The sequence below is a fragment of the Hetaerina americana genome, unplaced genomic scaffold (assembly GCF_022747635.1).
Source record: "Hetaerina americana unplaced genomic scaffold, ioHetAmer1.1.p SCAF_11, whole genome shotgun sequence".
Taxonomy (NCBI): domain Eukaryota; kingdom Metazoa; phylum Arthropoda; class Insecta; order Odonata; family Calopterygidae; genus Hetaerina; species Hetaerina americana.
Genome location: NW_027286181.1, coordinates 16,787,417 through 16,809,755, shown reverse-complemented (window position 1 = coordinate 16,809,755; position 22,339 = coordinate 16,787,417). Strand labels below are relative to the sequence as shown.

The 22,339-nt window shown below is 37.2% G+C and overlaps 1 protein-coding gene across 1 annotated transcript; it reads right to left on the bottom strand.

Moving 5' to 3' along the window:
* Window positions 1-2,013: 2,013 nt before the first annotated feature.
* Window positions 2,014-21,777, bottom strand: LOC139701092 (uncharacterized). Its single transcript, XM_071599668.1, has 11 exons — window positions 21,714-21,777; window positions 20,344-20,411; window positions 18,940-19,031; window positions 13,513-13,698; window positions 12,324-12,438; window positions 10,523-10,580; window positions 9,858-9,999; window positions 9,060-9,195; window positions 6,999-7,148; window positions 4,297-4,541; window positions 2,014-2,200 (listed from the first exon to the last, which is right to left on the bottom strand). Exons 1-11 carry the CDS (start codon window positions 21,775-21,777, stop codon window positions 2,014-2,016), a joined length of 1,443 nt encoding a protein of 480 aa, XP_071455769.1.
* Window positions 21,778-22,339: the final 562 nt, after the last annotated feature.

The window sequence follows — 22,339 nt, the reverse complement described above, 5'->3', positions numbered from 1 at the left end:
ACGAAGGTGATTCTATACACTGGAGAACGCGAAAATATCACATGAACCATTAGGTATGGACTAGAGAAAGGATAAGGAACACATTCTAAGTTAATTTTTACGAGATAATCGCAATTTTGCCCTAGGTGACGTGAAACCCAATACTCACAAACACGTCTCGTGTACCATTGATATGTTGACAATGTATGGGTGGCACTCAAGAAAACTGTGAGTACTTTTGAAAATCCTCTCAAATCATTTCTCCGCCGTCATTTGACGAAATCATCACAGAGGGAGCAGCGATGCTCAAGTTTCTTCTTACGAAAGAACAATGACTGCGGCTTGGGATTCACCTTCCTTAGCGTTTGTCTCCCTCTAAAAACATTTCGAGCGACATTTTAATACTGCTGTAGGAAATATCAAACCCTCTTCATAAGACTCCAGCAAAATTACAATGGCCTCAGCTGACGATTTGGATCAATTGAAACAAAATTTGAATGCAACGTCGAGTGTCTACGTCGGTCGTAACACTAAGCGAACTGCACAAGTTTCAAGTCACAATAGCTGCCCGAGACCTGAGTCAAGTCACTGAAACTTGAATCATAGACACCTATTAAGCTAATGATGTATCGTAAATTCTACACCACGATTTTTGGTCTTCGTTCTAAGTATTTACGAGAAAATTTCATCTTATTGGCAAATATTCATGATAATTTTGGAGAAATAAAACCTTTTATTTATAGTTATTTACCAGCGATAGACAAAGATTCATGGTTCTTGCCATGTTTTTCTCTTAAAATTCTCGATGGCGTGATTTGAAGGCATATTGAACAATACAAGGTTAGTATAAAAAGTATCGATAACAATTTTCCTAACGTGTGCGTGAAGTGCTGAATTCAGACCCTCGGTTAAGTGTGCGCATGGCCGCAGATCGTATATTGGCATTGATAAGATGACAGTGCCCGCCATTATCACTGTAAATTTGGCGACGCGAAAGATATGCGCTCAACTCGTCCCGAAGGTCTTTACGGACGATCATGAGCAGAAAAGACCTTCTGTAAAGTCATCACGACGATTCCCCAACCCCCTTATGGCCCCAACATAGCCCACCAGACTATTTCCTATTCCCAAAAAGTGAAATTTTCCCTCAAAGAACACTCCAATGGGACCCTAAGTGCCGTCAAAGAAGCTTGCACGCGTCCCCTTAAGGACCTTCCAGAATCCGCCTACCAGGTAGCCTCCGAGTCGTGGAAAATCCGCTGGCAAAAGTGTGTCGGCGCTCTGTACTTTGAAGAATTTAGAGGAATTGTGACAATATCTAAAATAAATCTATTTTTTTAAAGCGACTTTTCCCGATACTTTTTATAAAAACCCATGCATTACGTTGCTTCGTTAGCTTGCTTGCCTACGTAAATTTAGTGACCTCATTGAACGAAAAATTTTGGGATGCGTCGCGACAAGTTTATAAAACGGTGATAATGGTGAACATAAAATAACCACCCATAATAAAATTAAAACTGTGGTATTAAATGTTTTCTCAATATTTATTTTAGCCATGGTAAAAAAATGATAACAATAGCACACCTTTATTCGTGACGAGATAAAGACCCGAAAATTCCCCACCAACTAACTCCTCGGCATCTGTATACATACATAAACACATAAAAAATCATTACCTCCAAGCATGTACAATCATAGATTCTTATATACAGGTTGAATGCATCTACGTGCTACTGCTGGGGTGTATATATATATATATATATATATATATATATATATATATATATATATATATATATATATATTATATATTATATATTATATATTATATATATTATATATTATATATATTATATATTATATATATTTATATGAAATTTATATATATACAGGTTTTTTGTAAATATATATAAAAAATATATTTGTTTTGGTTTTATGCATACACAATGCTAAATCTCAATCTCATTTGCATAGGACTCTGAATGTCAAGCAAATACCTGGCAAACTGCCTCATCTCTTGCTGTCACTAATCGTTTAAAACCTTTTCGGAGGAAAGAAGGGTTTGAGGTCCAAGTCTTTGGCAATTTTGTTGATTATGTCCTTCATCTTGGCCTCAAGTCCACTGTTCATGAGATCGTGGAAGGCTCCTGCCACCCAGTTGGCGATCTGCTCAATCAGCCACTTGATCGTGTCCAGGCCTGTTATGTCAACCTGCAGTTGCCTGTTGGGGCGAGATAAGACGTTAAATTCAATCATGTCCCATTGCCCCTACATGTTTACTCGTACCTTTTCATATTAATGAAGTCTATATGCAGTAGCCCCCTCCCCTTCGGTCATAAGGATGTGACCGAAGTCAGGCAGGGGCTAGTTGATCACTGGCCTGTTAATGATTTTCTCATGCAGCAAAGTTCAATTACGAGTTCATTTCTAAAGCGAATAGTTTTTCGTCGTCTTTCCCAACCGTTGTGACCAGGAATTGTGCGAGGAAAAAAGGTTGGCTCATATCGCTCTGTCGATTTTCTTTCACTTCAAGTTCCCTGTGATCTTACCTACAATACACCCCCTGCAATAATATGTGTATAAAAATATAAATAGATAAAGTTTATGGTACACGAGGCCAGTATGAATTATTATGTCTCTATTTGTGGTATTCTGAGTCAATGTGAAAATTTTATTTATTGCTGAGGCTAAAATTATTTTATCTGTCTACAAATGTTCATTGACTGCCCAAGCGGGCAAGTATAAGCCGTCCCGGTGAGTGAAGTCCCACCTTTACCGGTCACAGAAACATGGATGAGGTGGAAGTGTTATTTGCGAGTAAGTGAAGCTTAAAACTAGGAATAAAATATGAATTCTTAATCTAACAAGAAAGGAAAGCCGACGGGGAACGGCTTTTTACAAAAGTAAAAAAGAACGTCACTAACAGCACTAACTGCCCACCCACGGCACACTCTGAGCATAGTCATCGTTAATACGATATGTCAGCACCATAGATATTCATACGATATATAAGTACCAAGTAGGGTTTGAGTCGCGAACATAATACTCATGATTCCATTGGTTCTTGTCGCAGGGTTCCCAATAAAGCTGTGAAGATTTCTATTCACTCGGGGCGATTTTTGATCAGCAGGTTTTATCTCTTATCTTTTTCGGTTCAGAAATTAGCTCATTCTCCTTAGGACGCCGAAAACTCGTTACGTGCATAAGGGGGATATGAATGACGCGAAATAACAACTCTACTTCAATGTTTTTTTTCGTTTGAATTTTATCCCATCGATCGTTTGAAGTAGTTGTTCAAATTTCAAAAATCTTCAGTTTTGTTAGGCTCGGAAACTTGGTCATTGAGGCTGGAGGATAAGCGTAGACTTCTGGAGGCCTTTGAGATGTGGATGTGGAGAAAAATGGAGAGGATAGGATGGACAGAAAAGAATAAAAACTAAGATGTCCTAGACGTGGTAACGGGAACGGGTGTTGAAATAAAATGGAAATAGGCAGGAAAAAAGGATGCAAGAAATACTGAGAGACAATGGAAAGCTGAAGACGGAGACACGACAGGGAAGAATGCTGTGAAACCGAGGTATGGAGAGGAAAAAAAAATAGACATTTTGGATTAAATTAAGAGAGGCAGAAAGTATAAAAAGATAAATACGGAGTTATTTATACTATATATAGTACGGGTAATGGGGAAATTTTGTGTCATTCTAATTAAGACCCAGAAGTAAATGTATTATGTTCGGTGCCTGGAAAAAGTTGTAGGAAGATATTTACTCGTGGAGACGTTTACACTGCCCAATGAACAACACCCATATTATGTGAAGATGTAGAGGAAAGATTAGGGAAAATCTACTTATCAGAAACCATCTTTAGCGTGGTAGACTAGTACGACTTATAATAACGTGCCAGAATGTGTAGTGTTTTAATAATTTTAGCAACTCTTATGCACAAAGTACTGAATAGGTCGGAACCAACTGCAATTTATCACTTACATTGTACTTGTTCTTTGAAAGAGCGCCATGTTCAAAACTTGGTATTGAATTTGGTTTCACGCTGCATACCAATTAAGTAGTCAATCCAAATTTCGATAACAGTAACATCCTCTTCTTTTCTACTTCATGATCATCAATTTCAATCTCGTTATCTCCATTTGAGTTGGAATGTACACATTTTCTGACGAAATTTTTAAATTTTAATCATATTTTAAACCGATTCAAGAGTGTTTAAATTCGTTCGAAGGGGGCGGGTCCGTCGAAAACATACCCTTACACGTTAAGGCTACTGTTGTTAATAATGGGAGAACTTTCAGTTTCAATAACTTACCCGACGTGTTCAAATTTGAAGTCTTCCACACTGGCCGTGAGGAATCCAACCTTAACGCTCAGCTTCAAGAAAATTGAAGGGTTTTGGACTCCCACGCGGAACTCTCCGGTCGGCCCGAATCCCATAAACTCTGCTCGGTAATAGCTGTATCCAATCTGGAGGGAAAATCGCGAGAGGTTAGGGGGGCGAACGATTGATTGTACCAAGAGCCCCGGGAATCTGCGGAACACAATCTCCCAAATTTGCTGAAAGTCAGCATGATGACCACAAATAAATTCTTACCAATTTTTATACACACATATATATATATATATATATATATATATATATATATATATATATATATATATATATATATATAAGTATAAGTATATATCAGATGTAGACTTTTAAAACATAGAAACACGAAGATAGGACACACATATGTAGTTTTGACGTTTGACGGCGCGACCGTCGTCATCAGACGATTGTGATGACTACGGTCGTGATGTCGACATGTGAAAACCAAAACATATTTGAGTGTCCTTTCTTTGTTTTTCTACGTTTTAAAAGTCTACATCTGTGTTTTTATATATTTGTGCGTCGCCTAAGAGTGTTCCATTTCGAAGATATGTATGTATGCATGTACGCACGTATGCACGGATATATATATATATATATATATATATATATATATATGTAAGTAATATTGGGACGGCACAATAGAACACAAATAAAATATTAACACTTAAAAGGACAATAACACGGTAAATTGTTTGAGCTTTCGACCTTCTACGAGGCCTTCTTCAAGTAAGACTATATATATATATATATATATATATATATAAATATATATATATATATATATATAAATATATATATATATATATATATGTAGAAAGCTTAAATGTGGATCAAGGAACTTGCTAAAATTCAGCAAATTTCCCGAAACGTTTTAGATAAATATAGTTGACTGAATATCATTTCGTTGAAATTCAGATAGGATATCGCGGAGAGAGGAATTCAAATTGAATATCAATAATATTTGTTGAAAGTGATGAAAAATATACAAATTAAAAGTACTGATGGCACTCTTTCTGTGGATTTATCGGAAAAACTCAATAAGTTGTTAAACATTTATATTTAAATTCTAACATCAACTAGAACAAGAAATAAATACTGATATAGAAATGAAGACAGAATCGTTAATCAATGTGACCCAATTTACGTTCACACAGACATTGAAATTATCGAGCACATGCTTCTGGATAACAATTTTCTGAATGTACTCGTAAATGTTTTTCTTTATTTTCATCTCACATTATTACAAGATTTGATTTAGGATTGGGTCTAGTTTTAATTCCTCCCTATCTCCATGCGCTTAGATAGTAAGTCCCCTGCTTGAACATAAATTGCATTTCAACTGGTAATTCCAATTATCATAAAAGATCCCTCCCATTTGACTTGAGGGAGGATATTTTCTCGGTCATTACTCGGTAAAATTAATTTTTAGAAAAAATAAAGATTACTGAAAAACTTTTTTTTGGACATTCTCCATCTTCCTCGATTAATAAAGCGCGTGAAATTACGGAATAGGTTTAACTTATACTACACAACCTCAAGCCATGAACTTATAAGAGGCTAACCTTACTTCATACAAGGAAGGTTGAATAATTCATGTTTTAAAAATATTTGACAATTACTAAAATATAAATCTTTCTGGCAAAGAACTTTGCCAATCGTATCATAAAACATGCTTGAATGACGAAATAACTTTAATTCGTTTAAAGAAAATGACTTTTTGGTAGTTCACCAAGCGGTAATGTAAAAATCTAGGTACCGTATTTCATCCCAGAAGATATTTTTCCTCTGTAATAGGTATTCCATAAAAGGGGAGTTTTCAATTGACGATTGAAATGTTGAAAAATTCCATTAAAACATCATAGTATAAAATACTGTTAAACGTCGAGTCATACCCATTGCCTACACTTCTTGCACCCAATCATTTGCGACTAATCAAGAGCTATATTTAATTCGTAGAGAAAACATACTTTTATCAAGTAAACTTGTTATAAATAATATACCCATAGAGTTCATTCTATTTGCAAAACTAATTTTTTTTCCTTTGCATTTAAAATTTCTCAAATCCCTAATTATTCGAATTCTTTAGATTGCTTGAAATCGTCTTATCTGAAAACTTGAAAATAATGTATGCGTCTAATTACAGTTTATTTAATGTTTGCAGGTGTAAGTAAATCCATGAAAATAAAATTTTCCAAAATGCATTTTCAAAGTTTCACGACAGTGATAAATAGTTTGGCAAATACGTACAGTAGAGAGGTAATCTCCCTTTAAGAATTTTTAAGCCCTTTTCCAAAACTTAATTAGGAACTTTGAAAGAGAGGTTGACAATATATGAAGAATTACCATTAACACACATGAACACCACATGATACCATTGTATTTTTGCTCTCCCAATTACATATGATTAAGAGTCACTGTAAATATCCCAAAAATTTTATTAATCTTGCATTGAAACTATCACCGCAGGAAATAGCATTTTTATGCATTTTATGCTTTGCGTAAATGACGATATAAGAAATTTTGTAATAGATTTAGTGATTGAGAAGTTAGAATTCGTGAGAAATTTAATTCCGTGTCTTTCGCGAGAGTATACACAGTTCATTTCCTCAAGTAACCCTGTTTGGATCATAGGTACTCACACTTAAATCCTGCAGACCAATTCCTCCGAATATTGTGACCACGTCATCTTCGATCGACAAGCTGACGTCCTTATAGCGGTGAAGGGATGCAAGTCCGTCGACTCCTCCTTTGTTGGCTGTGAATGATCCGTGCCAACGAACGATGAACACCTGAAGGAGCAAAGGAAGCGTGCGGTCACAAAAATAATTCTCCATACAATCGAAGAGCGTCAGACGCGCCTCCAAATGACTTAGTTCATTATTGCCGTGGACGAAATGCATGGTTTGTCCCAAAAGTAGTAGGACTGATTCGATCAAAAAAATGTTTTTCCAGAATTGATACATTCACAGAAAAGTCTTCGAAGTAGCACCCTTGTGCGTCCACACACCACGTCTTTTCACGCCTCGTACGCCTTCTAGAATGCGGTGCCCGAAATGCTGCTAAGCTCCCTCGTCATGGCCTGGATTAACGCGTCCACGGAGCCGTGGTGACGTCCTTTCAGCTCATACTTGAGGCGGAGGAAGAGTAAGAAGTATGGTAGGGCAAAGTCAGGGTTGGCTGAGGCATGGTTGAGAAACTCTTGGCAGATCCGCATGCGAGTTTCCTTTTGTTCGTCCGAGAGCACTCGCGGCACCAACTTCACCCGCACGCCTTTCTCATGCTCATGTTGTCGGTCCCAAGTCGATGCATATCGCTTTTAGGGATGCTAAGTTCATCAGAAACCATGCGAACACTTAATATACGATCCCTATCCAACAGTGCCTTAACTCTTGCAAGATTTTCCTCGCTGTATGAGGTCGAAGGGTGTCCTGAACTTTCGGCGTCTTCAGCATCTTCTCTAGTCTTCCGAAACAACTTGCGCCACTCAAACACACCCAATCTACCCATATCGTTATTATTATAAGTTGCCTTGAACATGCCATGAGTCTCTAACCCGGTTGTCTCCAGTTTCACGCAAAATTTTATGGCTAAGCGCTGTTCCAATAACCGGTTCATGACGAAACTTTACAAGGTCCCGTTATAGAGGTTTCGCAGACGAACGAACCGCACTTCACAAAACTTGGGAACCAACTACCGCCAGCCTCCGGCCTTTCCTTCCCTTCCTCGAAACCAGGCAAAGAAACCGCCGCCCCTGCATCCGTCTATCCGGGAAAAAATAATTCCTACTACTTTGGGGACAGACCATGTAGAATTGCCACCGTTGAAATCATTCTCGTGTGATGACTGTATATCGATGCAATCGAAATTAAAACAGGATATTTAAGTGTAAATCGTTACAATCTAGCAAACAGAGGGCAATAAATAATGACTAAAAATTTTAGTTGTCGTCCATGTTAACGATTGATTACTTCATTATTTTCTTTTATTTATGTTATTTCATAAGTCTATAGAGTATTACTCTGAATTTTAAACTTATTAATGTGATATTTATTCGTGTATTCTCTGTCTACTTCTTTAGTAAACATTGCGCTGCCTTTGTGCTATTATGTATGTGTATGTGTGGCGCAAAACGCTTACAAATATACAAGACTCTGTGGCAATTATGGATGATCACTATTAAAATGGTAAAATTGCATTTTCCAAAAGTTTAATTGGTTATAAACACAGAAAAGCTTGTATATGTGTAACGTTTTGCGCTGCATATTCTTATGCATGATTATGCTACATGATGAAATAAAGATAGCCCGATTCTTACTAAAGAATTCAAAAACCACATGAAAAAAACACGGCAATTTTTAGTTTTTCCGGGTAGGTCCTTACTACAAACTACAACATTGGCATTTTATTTCGATTTTGCAACTCTTGTTTACTTTTTGCCTTCGTTTTGTCATTTTCCAATGCATTTTATTGCAAATGTTAAAGTGAACGTAACATCATTTTGGCTGATTAGTTTTCATGAAAGATTTAAGGTACTGATTTTATTTCGAATTTTGCCACATTAATTATCCCTACTGTCTCCTCTATGAAAGACGATGGGCACTGAATGGCCGCCTTTTATCTTTCAGCGAAATTATCAAACATTCGATTCAACTTTAAGCAATGATTATTTGATTTGACCGTTTTGTTGCTTTTTTCCTCACCCTCTTGGAAAAGGATTCGTATATGTCCGGGAACCCGACTGGGTCAACACCCACGGTCTTGAGGGCAGTGTTGGCCAATGAAAGCAGTTGATCGATGATAGAGTTGGCGTTGATGGCGACCCTAGCCGCGTGGTTCCTAAGGGTGAAAGTATAGGTTTAGACTCTTAGATTTACGTCTTCAAAATATTTTATGACATTTTATTACTTGTTAACCCCTCCTCTACCCAATTTCTAAGGATACATCAAGAAATTGAGCCTCCTATCTCATATAATTATCCGTCCTATCATTATTACATGCACGTGTATCAAAAAGATGCGTTTTTCTAGCAAAAGAAAAAAGAAAATTTATTCTTCACAGAACGGTTTTCGCCAAGATTTTTCCTGATCATTTAGTTTTCAGGATTTATAATACAGGACGCTTTCATGAGCGAAAAAATATTATTTGTTTAAGTAGTATTCATATTGAAAATATATTTCACCGGAGCAACTAAAAATAATAAATCTCCACGAACCAATTCTGACACATTTCAGCCTTGACGATGATTTTATCTTTCAATTCTTTCAACTTTCTCAAATAAGTCTTGTACCCAGAAAATAGTTCAATGATGTTCCTACATGAGATTTCAATCTTTAAGAATAAAGCTTTTTTTGAAAATCCTTCATTTTTTGTCTGTCATCATTATTTTGTGTCATTATCCTTCATCAAACTTAATAATCTAAAATAGATTACACTACCAAGTGGTTAACAAGTATAATTTCAATTGAATTGATTGATAATTTAAATATTGTTCAACTTACCTGTAATGCGTCAGCATCTGATCGTTACCAAGGAAGAGTTGATCCAAAAATTGTTGGTTAAGGAGAACATTCAGCTGAGCACGGACGATATCATTCATTCTATATTCGATCTCCTCGGTAATTTTACCGAGAAGAGATTGATCTGTGATAAGTAGTAAGGGAAATTAGTCACAGTACTGTACCTGACAATGACAAATAATTTTTCACACTCGTGCGAACACACACACATGCCTATGTATTAACTTATTTATGAAATTTTCCAATAGCCCGACATCATTGACAAACAATTACTTTCTCGATATTGCAAATAAATTAATTCCATGATGGTTAATAGAACTTCATCACCTCTTAACTCTTTTACTCTGAGCAAATTTTATATTCTCCCTGCCATGCATCCATAAATACAATGCATACATTTGTGTGTTAATATTTACTACTATAGTATAGGCATGTGAGTCTACAGTTTTAATATTCGCAGATTATATACGTATATATATATATATATATATATATATATATATATATATATATATATATATATATATATATAAATGCGTTAAAATTATCACCAATTAACTGATTAAATGGAGATGTATTCATAATACTCATACACTGGACACTATTTCCAGTTATTTTACTGTGAGAAAAAGAGAGGTAAATATTACCAATGGAATCGACGGTCACTTGGCTTGAGATCTTCTCGTCCTTCTCGTAGTAAGAGAGCTGAGAAATGAAAGATTCGAATATGTTAATTTGGAGTGCAGATAATATTTGACATTACCATTATTTTACCATGACTAAAGAAATAATATTAGAAAGTGTTTTATTTGAACGAGGTTACCATCTTATTATTTCATATGTTCATCGTCCTCTTCGAGATTTAAAGCAATGATAATAATACATATCCTAGTAAAGGTATTTATAGGCAAATGAGCATCGGCGAATTCTAAACATGACAATTCGAATCGAAAGCGACGGAGAATAAATCATCTGTAATAATAAATAATGTTCATTTATATTTTCTAATTCTGATTTTTCGAAATATATATTTCACCTACTAGTGTAACATACATCTTAAAGGGAAACTACAATCTACTGCCAAAAAAAGATCATTAAGATTTGAACTCAAGGTTAAAAAAATGATTCGTATTGCACGTGCGTAACCCAGCCTCAATAACAGATTGATAACTATAGTTACAGCTAAATTTCACTGTCGGAGTATTTATTTTACAAAACATACATTTTTGTGGGCATGAAGTAATCGGGGAAAAGGTATGTACCGACCTTACCAGACTAATATGTGCATTAAATTCGTTTATAGTATTATTATCTACCTGCCCCACATTTCAATATTCTTACCAAGTTGTTTTTTAGACATTTGATTTAATATCCATTTGGACTTATTCCATATTATCCCGAAATTTTGACCACTAGTTTTTTTGCGTTAGACCAAACTGGATTTGGATTTTCTATTCTATTTTCAATGAAGAGATAATCCTCTAACATGTATTACATCTGTTTTCCTGCCAATAGGTTCATTATCTGCGACTTTTAAGAGAACAAAAGTAACGATGAGTTCCGCTTTGATGAAAATGTGTTCCAAATCAATTCGTAAGGATAAAAACATGTGACAAACTAATGAACGTCGTGTCTAGTAGTACCTCTGTAGTGATATGTGAGCCCACCTTGAGATACTGTTTCTTATCGTGGACACTTACATTGGGCCGTCTGTGTTTTGTGAGAGAATTACAGTTTCATACCCGGATTTCCAAACCAATAGTCTACTATATACACAGCAACATGCTTTGGCGAGGGAAGATTTTTTATTTATTTTATTTATTTATTTAGCCTTAGTGCGAAAATAGCACTTTTTGGCCTTTACATCGGACTTTAACAGTGAAATCAATGGAGACGATTGCAAACACCCAAGCCCTAGGTGTCGGAAAACCCACCCACGCAAGAATCGAACCCGCGACCCTTGGATTGGCTGACGAGGGCGTTACTCATTGATTACATTGGTTTTTACATTGATTAATAATTTCGGCCCAGTATTAAAAACCTTTCGTGAATTTCCATTAAATTCCATTTTCATTGATCTCATTATTATGTATATATATTTTTTTATATATAATTTATATATATGTCTATACACACACACACACACACATATATATATATATATATATATATATATATATATATATATATATTATAATTAATTTTACGGCCATTTATTTGCTACTTAACATGGCTCCGTTTCGTTGACAATGAACTTACTGCTATAAACGGGATGGAAACAATTAAATGGGGCCACGATTTTAATGAGACGCAAGGTATTAAATCAAGAAATGAGGGCTGGTCTAGAATTTGCATTAGGTGATTTGCGAAAGCACTGACATTTTTGTCTGAGATGTGGATATAAAGCAGATTTTTTCGTGTATCAAATTCTTTAAGCTTATAAATTACCTCAATGGTCACTTCTGATGGTTGATAATTAAGGTCCATGTTGGTGACTTGGAATATGTTGTCAGAAATAGCCAAGCCGGCAACACCGCTGATCTGCGTCCCCTTTATTGTTGCCCTAAAAATCGAAAAAAATATGATTAGAAAAGATTCTTTGACAATTAATAAACTTAAGAGAAGCTTAGGTATCTCTCTTGAAACATTGTTAATATGATGCTTAGGGAAAGGGTGAAATTTAAACCGACATTGGAATTTGAGGGAAAATTTTCCATCAATTGAAAAGATAACATTAGTAAAGATTTCAATATGGAGCGTGGTCATCTATTGGTCGGAAACCTGGTCTTTGACACTAGACGAGCGTAGATTGGAGGCTAAAGAGTTTCTGGGTTGGAGAAAATAAATTGAATGGGCAAAACCAAAGATTAAGTTTTTTATGTGACGAAAGTGGAAAAGAAGAAAGTGACATGTGAAAAAAGCACAGATTTTGAGAGGTAGAGGGATGCCATAAGGGGACGTGATAAACCAATTGGTAGAAGGCTGGGCTACTGACTAGAGCAACCGGGTTCGATTCCGGGTGGCATCTCTGAGACCATCATCAGTAAAACTATTGTTTTTCGAGTACCCGATCTTCCTGGGAAACCATTTGCGGCAGTGAGAAAGGAACTGCCCCCCGTATTAAACTGGTATGTGAAGTCCACACGCAGTTGGACTTAGAACTAGGCAACCTCTACCCTCAACTATTAAAACCAACCTAAGTGTTGATAATTGCGGTTGGTGGTGGGTAATAAAATGGTACAACTATAGTAAATAGTAATGATGAAAGCTGGGAATCAATTAGGGTGGGACATGGTAAGGAACCTTACACCCATTACCATTACCCTGAATATCCCTTTACGGCATGTGAAAAAATGTGAAAATATAATTATTGCGATTGGTTGATTCAGTCACTGAAGGACGAGATGGAGGGAAGAATTGATTATGGGCGAATGGGATAGAGTGATGATGGAATAGGCTTCTCGAACGGGATAAAAGGTAGTAAAAAGTGTGAAAAATCAATGAGAAAGTAATTCAGTACCGCTTAGGGTGGAAATAGTCAGCCTGAGAATCGTCCAAAACCTGCCTTTAACAGGCAGTCGGCGAGTGATGATGCAATAAAGCATGTGTCCGTGGATTTCGATGTTGCCGAACTCACGTGAGAACCCCAGTGCTGGTCAGCGGCAGGACGCCAATGAACTTGTTATTGGTGATCTCGTAGTCCGCCACGATGACCGCGGAGTCCGACTCAACCTGGAGCTTGGCATTCAGGTACTCGAGATCCGTGGTTATCGACTGAGCGGTTAGTGCAGGTAGAGTCGGTAGACGGATGTTCTGCAGCAGACTAGAAGACACGAAGTGGAAGGAAAGAAATTAGTGTCATAATTGAGAATTATCGGCGTTTTGGAAAAGAAAAACAATAATGCCGGATAACCTTCCGGAACGTATACATCTCCGCAATACTCAGCTCATCGCATCGAGGGTGTGTGGTGAAAGGGTCCCAGGTATCCACGCATAAATATGAGTTAGTACATAAGTATATATATATATATATATATATATATATATATATATATATATATATATATATATATATATATATATATATATATATTTGGACATATGCGTAAACAAACGAATGTACAAATGCATATCAATCTCCATCGTGCAATCATGGATGTGTTCGACTAATTAAATGATGTTTGGCTTTTAAATGAAAAACATTGTTCTGCTTGGATTACATATTGTTAAGATTATATATCTTTCGAATGAACGATTGAACTTTGAATTTTAATTATGTATATTAAATGGCTATTTTTATGCATACACACACACACACACACACACACATATATATATATATATATATATATATATGTATATATATATATATAAGTATATACATATATATAGACAAAGAATTACTTAGTATATATAAATATATGGTGAATATATATATATATTTTTTATAAAAACACAGATGTAGATTTTTAGACCATAGAGACACAAAGAAAGGACACTCACAATATGTTATTTGACGTTTCGACGGCTCGGCCGCCGTCTTCAAGACGACGGCCGTCTTGCGGCGACGCACAAATGTTTTTATACATTTGTGCGTCGCCGAAGAGCGTTCCATTTCGAAGATACGAGGGTCATCCGGAAAGTAGTACCCGTTCGTGAAATAAAGACACAAAAGTAAATATTAACAAACATAAAAAATTTTATTTGAAAGAGGATACTTTAAACTACTTCTCAACATAATCTCCAAGCAAATTAAGGCATTTGTCATAACGTGTGACAAGTTTCTGTATTCCTGCTGCATAGTCCTTCGCCGCCAGCTCATTGAGATACGCGAGGGACCCATCTTGCACAAATTTTTGCATAATGCAGATGGTGTTTAACAATTTCATGAACAATTGTTCGAGAAACATTGGGAAAATGCTCACAGATGTCATCAATTGTGACGCGCCGATCGTTCCTCACGAATTCGTCAACTGAGCTCACCAGTTGGTCTGTAATGACAGACGGTCTCCCCGAACGCTCATCGTCGTGTGTGTTCCCCCTCCCCATGTTGAAGTTGCGACACCACCGCCGAACAGACGACTCGTCCATTACATTGTCTCCATACACCTCCTTTAATTGGCGATGAATATCACATGGGCGAACGTTTCTTGCATTGAGGAATTTAATCACTGCCCTCACTTCACAACTGGCGGCGTTCTCAATTTTTTTAAACATTGTAAACAATCACAGAAACAACACAGGCAATGCTAGCGTCACGCAACTTGGCTCAGAGAAGGCAGACAAGCCACTGAAGCTATCTGACCTCGTCCAGCGGCTACTCGCGTCGTCAGCACTTCATGCGGCACGAACGGGTACTACTTTCCGGATGACCCTCGTATATAAAGCTTGTACGGAAAAACTCACACGAGCGGCACAATAATGGGCTGACACAATTTAACACAAATAGAATAGAATAGCAACATTTAAAAGGACACTCACACGGTAAATTGTTCGAGCTTTCGGCCCTCTCAGAGGCCTTCTGCAAGTGAGACTGATACAGTCCACCTTCCCCACCTCTCCTGTGTCCGTCCTTAATATGTATCTATTTTCATGTGAATGGATACACCCATTTACGCCCATATAATCATACATTAAGTAATTCAGCGCCGTTTTCGGCACTGAATTCTGAGGGCCCGGGATAGATTCCCTGTAACGCCTCACCGGACACCATCGGGCTTTATCTTAGTTGTGTAATTTGCGGTACAGGGAATGGAAATGGCCCCCCTACCCTGATGTGAGAATCCCACACGCCACAGCGTTGATTGAAGGGTAGACTAATATTAAATTAAAAAATTTAAGCCCCCGTTATCAGGATTACTACGGTCCGGATGAGTTTTACTCCCTTGCCCAAGGCAAGACTCAAACACATGACCTTAGGGTTATTAAACATGCGTTGGAAAACTAACTTTAGTTCTCTGGAGATAAGGTTGATAAAATATCTATGCTATGCCCTCAATTAAACAGCAAGAAAAAAACAGTTTTTGAATGAGTTTGAAGGATTAGGTAGCCTACAAAAAAAAAGGTTTAAATTCCCTATAAAACTACTGTATAGTGATAGTTGATGATTTCAATTTTGCGCAACATCGATTGTGACAAGCGAATAAAACATTCGTTGAAAAAATATTAATACAAAAAAGTAATTCTTTGGAATTCGTTCGCACTAATTTTAAAAATGAACTTCACAAATTTACATGGAAAATTCTAAGAAACTGCGGGAGAAGCCACAATAGTAACTTTTAACGCAGTCTCCCGCTGATATGCATTAAAATGTAACAATTTCAAAGTGTCAAAATCATTCGCCTTGACGGGGAAATTGGCCAACGGAAATGGTTTTTACACTTTTTACTCTGCGCACACTTTGAAATTGTTGCCCGCAAATTTATATGGAGATATCAGAAAATTTCCAGGGTTAAAGTCATCGCTGAGTGCGTTAAAAATCGTTGTGCTAGCTACAATATGAGGATAAATGTTCATAAAAAAAGGTTATGAGGTTACGAGAAAGAGGCATGGTGAGTTAAACATTAAAATAGGGAAGGAAAAGCTATAGCAGTTTAATTATCTTGGAAATGCGTGTATTTTGAACCCAGATAGTCAAAGTAGTTGTGGAATCAGAAAAATTATGTTATGCAAAGAAGTGTTCACAAATAGGAGGGAATTGATGACAGGGACGTAGTGTAAGAATTTTTACATAAGATTGGTAAAAACGTTTATAGAAAATGGTTTTGTAGGGTGTGGAAATAAGGTAGCTGAAACAAGATCATAGGCATAGAATAGAGGCTTTTGAGATGTAGGTGTGGATATGGATGGGAAAGGTGAAGTGGTCTGAAAGGACAACAAATGAGAGAGTGCTAGGGCACGGTAAAAGGGAATAAGAGAGAAGTGCTGGGAGAAATCCAAAGGTGGAAGGAAATATGGCATCAGAGCAATTTGATTTGCAATGGGTGTTGACATAAGACTGTAACATACGTACAAGTTGAGGACGTTGGGCAAGCGGGGGTGGGGTAGAAATAGAAAAGGCATGTTGGGCGGAATGATGGGAGATAGAATACCAGAGGTCTGTTCAAAAATATCGCGAATTTTGAATTTTCGCAGGTTACGTATATTTGATTTTCGATTTTTTTGTGACGTTATGTTGGTACTCATATCTCTCACTCATGCCGAAAAGTTCGTCCATTTTTAATGTTCAGTTAATTGCTGGCAGCTGTTTTTCTTGGGCGTGTTTTGGCTTGCCTTCGATTTTTGCCTGTTCCAAAAAATGGATCAAAGAATATGTATCAAATTTTGTGTGGAAAACGAAATTAAGTGCGCGGATGCATTCTGAACATTGACTGTGGCACATGCAGAAGCTACCTTGGACCGAAGCAAAGTTTATGGGTGGTAAAAAATGTTCTCAGAGGGCCGAGAAGATGTGAACGACGAAGATCGTGCCGGACGCCCGAGCACGTCAACAGCAAACGAAAACATTGATGAAGTGAAGAAAACAGTGTTGGCCAATCGTCGAATCACCGTTAGAGAAGTTGCTGAGGGCCTAAACATATCGATTGGCTCGTACCATTCGATTTTTACCAATGATTTGGGCATGACACGGGTCGCCGCGAAATTCGTACTAAAATTGCTCAATTTCGATCAAAAACAGCGACGCATTAACATTGCTAATGAGGTGTTGGGCTCAATCCGCGACGACCCGAATTTGCTCCAGCGGGTCATAACTGGTGACGAATCATGGATTTATGATTATGAAGTGGAAACTAAAGCTCAATCATCCCAATGGAAACTGTAGCACGAGCCAAGACCGAAAAAGGCGCGCTTCGACCGAAAAAAGTTCGGTCAAATGTGCAAGTTTTGCTCACAGTTTACTTCAATTGCAGGGGCGAGGTGCATCATGAGTTCTTGCCACAAGGTAGAACGGTAAGTAATGAATATTATCTACAAGTGATGTACAATTTGCGCGAAGTAATCCGCCACAAACGCCCGGATTTGTGGAAGAACAAAAATTGGCCTTTGCACCATGACAACGCCCCTGCTCACACATCGTTACTTGTGCGCGAATTTTTGGCCCAAAACAACACACTAATGATGCCGCAACCGCCGTATTCCCCAGATCTGGCCCCCAGTGTCTTTTCTTGTTCCCAAAACTGAAGAGGCCCATGAAAGGACGACGCTACGCAACGATTAACAAGATAAAGATTGCATCGAAGGAGGAGCTGAACAAGATCACAAAAATGATTTTTTGAAGTGCTTTGAGAGGATTGGAAAAACGTTGGCACAAGTGAATAATATCTAATGGGCATTACTTTGAAGGGGAAAAAATATATATTCATGAATAAATAAATAGTTTTTGAAAAACACCACAGTCGCGATACTTTTTGAACAGACCTCGTATACAATATTCAGGTTTGTTTTCTTGGAAGAGATGTAGATGTACATGTAAATGTAGATGCATCCTTGCTGTAAACTACCCAACGGTAGACTACACAATAATAACAATAAATACAATAATCGGGGAATAGTCGATAACTGTTCAGAAGGAGCGACCATATATGAACTTCCTCCGGATATAACTTTTCACTTCATGATGGTACCCTGTTTCCAGCGTTTAATTCAAACCTTTTCAGGGCAAAACGTACCCAAAAAACTGGAATACGAACGCAGTAGAAACAAACCACAGGAATGTTTTTTAATAACCAAGTAGTAGCAGTATTTAGGGGAGGCGACCGACAGCTAAGGTCATTTGCGGCATAGGGGCTGGACAGGAAAAGATGAAGGGTGGAGAGAAACCCGGTGTCGGCATTAGCCTACTCTTTACGAAAGGCGCCAAGGGGTCCGCAGTTTAACGTCCCATCCGACGGACGGCTTACTCACTTAAAGTGCCCTCCACAAAGCACCTTAAGTAGGGATCGAGATACCTCTGAAAAATATTCAACACCGCCGGGATTTGAACCCGCGCCCTCAGGGTGGGAAACCAGTACTTTAGCCCCCGCACCATCTCGATCCGCTTAATAACGGAATAAAAGCCACTTACATTCCTGTGTCGTCATCCAGATGGAAGAATATGTCCCCAAGTTGAAGGCTTACGGGGGTATTCTTCAGGCGCCTTGCCTGCCTGACGAATCCCTGTTTACAGAAAAAATATATGAGATAATCTCCTCTCAAATAATTTTATCCGCATGCTATGTTTTTTTTTAATTGGTGGGTGCATATGATAATTGGAAATCCCTAGGGGTTAAAGGTGAACCACCAGGTAGAGAAATCAATTTCACCCACTTGTTCCATGCACATTTACTCATATGCTGTTTACATTTTTTCCTGTATTTGCGGGTTAATTGGTTCGCCGATAATTCTGGTCACCCATAATTATACAGGTAAGTACTTCTCTGAAGTACTTATAATTACAGTCACCTTAGCAGCTCTCTCATCGGACAAAGCGCTAATGTTTACCCAGCAAGCCAGGAGGAGAAAGAAACGCGTATGGACCGCTTTTCTGTGCTCATGTCTCCATTCTTTATACACTTCCCTCTCTGAAGAAATTCATCTATTCACCGGAATATTAGTACATGAACTTTCCTTTATTTATATTGGCATTAAATCACCAAGCATCTCATGTATGTAGACCAAAGGTGGTGTTTCATTAACAGTGGACCACCAATTAAATGCTTTATACCAATTATTTGGTCTGAAGAACTAAATACGAAGTACAAAGATACATATGAGGAATACGTATTTTAGGTACATTATTTAGTAATAATTTCCCCTTGTAACAGTTTAATATGTGCATCCCAATATTCAACTTCAGGCTAAGGGTATTTTAAATCCTTAGTAAAGCTTATTGTACAAAATAAGGTTTATCAAATGGGCGCATTTCATGTTAGCGTTGAACTCACTTTGAAAGTAAATGTGTTAAGTAAATTTTTGACCAACAAGGAGGATGATAAATGCAATTCCATTATTCATCATCTCGCACTAGATATTTAATGAAACACAATATCCTGTCCTCTGTTCACAAGAGATTGGTGTTGAAAAGAATAATGTAATACTCTTGTTGATTACAGATTTCAAAAGTTTGTGAAGACAGATAGCATGCAAATGTACATTTTACTTAAGGTATATTATTTTCATTATTGAATTTAGCCCATGAAATCTGATATAGAGTAAATTACGAATCTACGACATTAATTAAGCAAATTTAGGCAAACATTTTTTATTACACCTAATGAGTGTATGAACACAATTACAAGAGTATGTATTTAATTGGCATCAATAAACGTATTTGGACACGTACAAAAAAACATCCTTAATCCTGCAAAGAATTAGCTAAATAACACCTATTTTTACGTTTTTGGGTATCCAACTTGGTCAACTAATGTTTAATGATAAATGATATCTAAATTTAACTTTGAGATGGTCAATTCTCACTCTGTCTACTTACTGCTTTAAGATAGGCGTCTAAACCGGAACCAGCCGATTTTACCACGTTCTCCAGTGCAGGACTTATATCTTCAAAAGAATGAATGAATTCCAAATTTCAGAAAGTTCAGAAAACATTAATCAAAAAAACTATCAAATTCAAATTCTACTATACCGAATTTACGCCTGCGCATTTGATCTTTGTGCAGTGTGATAATAGTACCACTACTCAATTCAGTTAATATGAAATTTATACCATTGAAATAATTTTTAGATTCTCAAAACGGCTGTTATTTCTCCATCCTTTTCGCAATCATATATTAATACGCTCAGCAGTTATTTTAAACCTTTTGGCTGACTGGATAGCTAAAGCTTGGCCATCTGGAAATATGATTTTTTTGAAAGTCGAGAAACTCATAAAACTAACCAGTTTAGCGGATTTGGAAAGGCATTCAGCAAGGTTTAGTCAGCCAGTTAGCCAAAAGGGTTGCAATCATTAAAGGGGACATTAGAAAATCACAGTGATAGGAATAGGATGAGAATAAATCATAATAAAGCGAATGTAATGAGATTCTCAAAAACAGACATACTATTATAAACATTAAATTTGCGGGACATATATCAGGTATAATAAATATAGGAATAGGTAGAATAAATATCCTATTTGCAAAGTGTTTTAGAAGTAGGTGGATGAAGTAGTAAGGAAATTATATGGAGAATTGCGTTAGGTAAAAGACAGCTGTTGCTAAAAGGAGGGAGGACATGGCGGGACGTATTATGATGCAAATATAAGACTGGTAAAAACATTGATATAGAGTGCGGTACTTTTTCACGACGCCGAAAATTGGTCGCTGAGGCAAAAGGATAAGTAGAGATCGAGGCTTGTGAAAGGTGGGTATGGAGGAGAATTGAAAAAATTGAGGTGGGCAGAAAGGAAAACAAGAAAAGAGGTACTAGGCATATTGGTGGAGGAGAGAGAGATATTGTGAGAAATCCAAAGATGGTAGACAGATGGATGCAGGGCATTTTGATTCACGATGGAATTTGGAAGATTGTGATATGGAGGGAAGAATGATGGGCAGGCGAGTTCGGGTAAGTAAAAGAGCATGCATTTTTAGGCGCCATGAAGAGAGGAAGGAAGTGTGCGGAATTGAAGAAGGGTTTATTTTGTAGTGCTGGGTGTGACGTTGCGTTGTGTCAGGCGGGGTTTAGTAATTTGGAAGAAGTTGTCATTTGTGTCCACGCGACCATTAATAATTTAAAACTATTTCCGTGATTTTCGTCGGTTTTATAGTGTTTGCTTTGTTTCAGGTTTTGCTATCTTATCTACTATTGGTGGGTGATTTTCACCTGACTATATGTCCCGAGGTGAAGAGGGGTAGTGGAACTTACCTCTAGTAGCTGGCAGAGCGTGGCATGCCACCAGGAATATCGAGGCCAAGGCCAGTAAATTCATCGAGGTCTGCATGGTTTATTTTATGGAAACCTGAACAGGAAAAAGTATTAAAAAATACTAAATGAACAAAGCAGCATTAATTTTAAAATGCCATTATTTAGCTCAAAAAGAAATACAGAAGACACCTTCATTAAGATAAGCATCACAATAATGTCTCTGCATTAAATAATGGGTTAATTGCCTACGTGAATTAAAAGCATGGATTACTGAATGTCCTTCAGAAACATAGACATACTATATATCTGATATTTTGTGAAACGGTTTGAATTGCGCTGCTACCTTTTTAGTGGGAGCAACAATCAGAGGTGGTAGCCAATTAAGCTTATTCTAATTAAAGCCTCTTTTGAACCTAACCAAAGATTTATCGGAGAAACATCACGATACGGAATTGGCACCTGAGAAATCACGCGTTTTATAGCGAAAGCATGAATTAATCACAAACTCACGGTGTCGCACACGAAGTTTTGCTAACTCGAATGCAATTAGATCCGCATTTAAAACTGGTCATCTCTAAAAACTTTTCTCATGAAAAAATATCCAAAAGTAACCACGTATTCGCCCT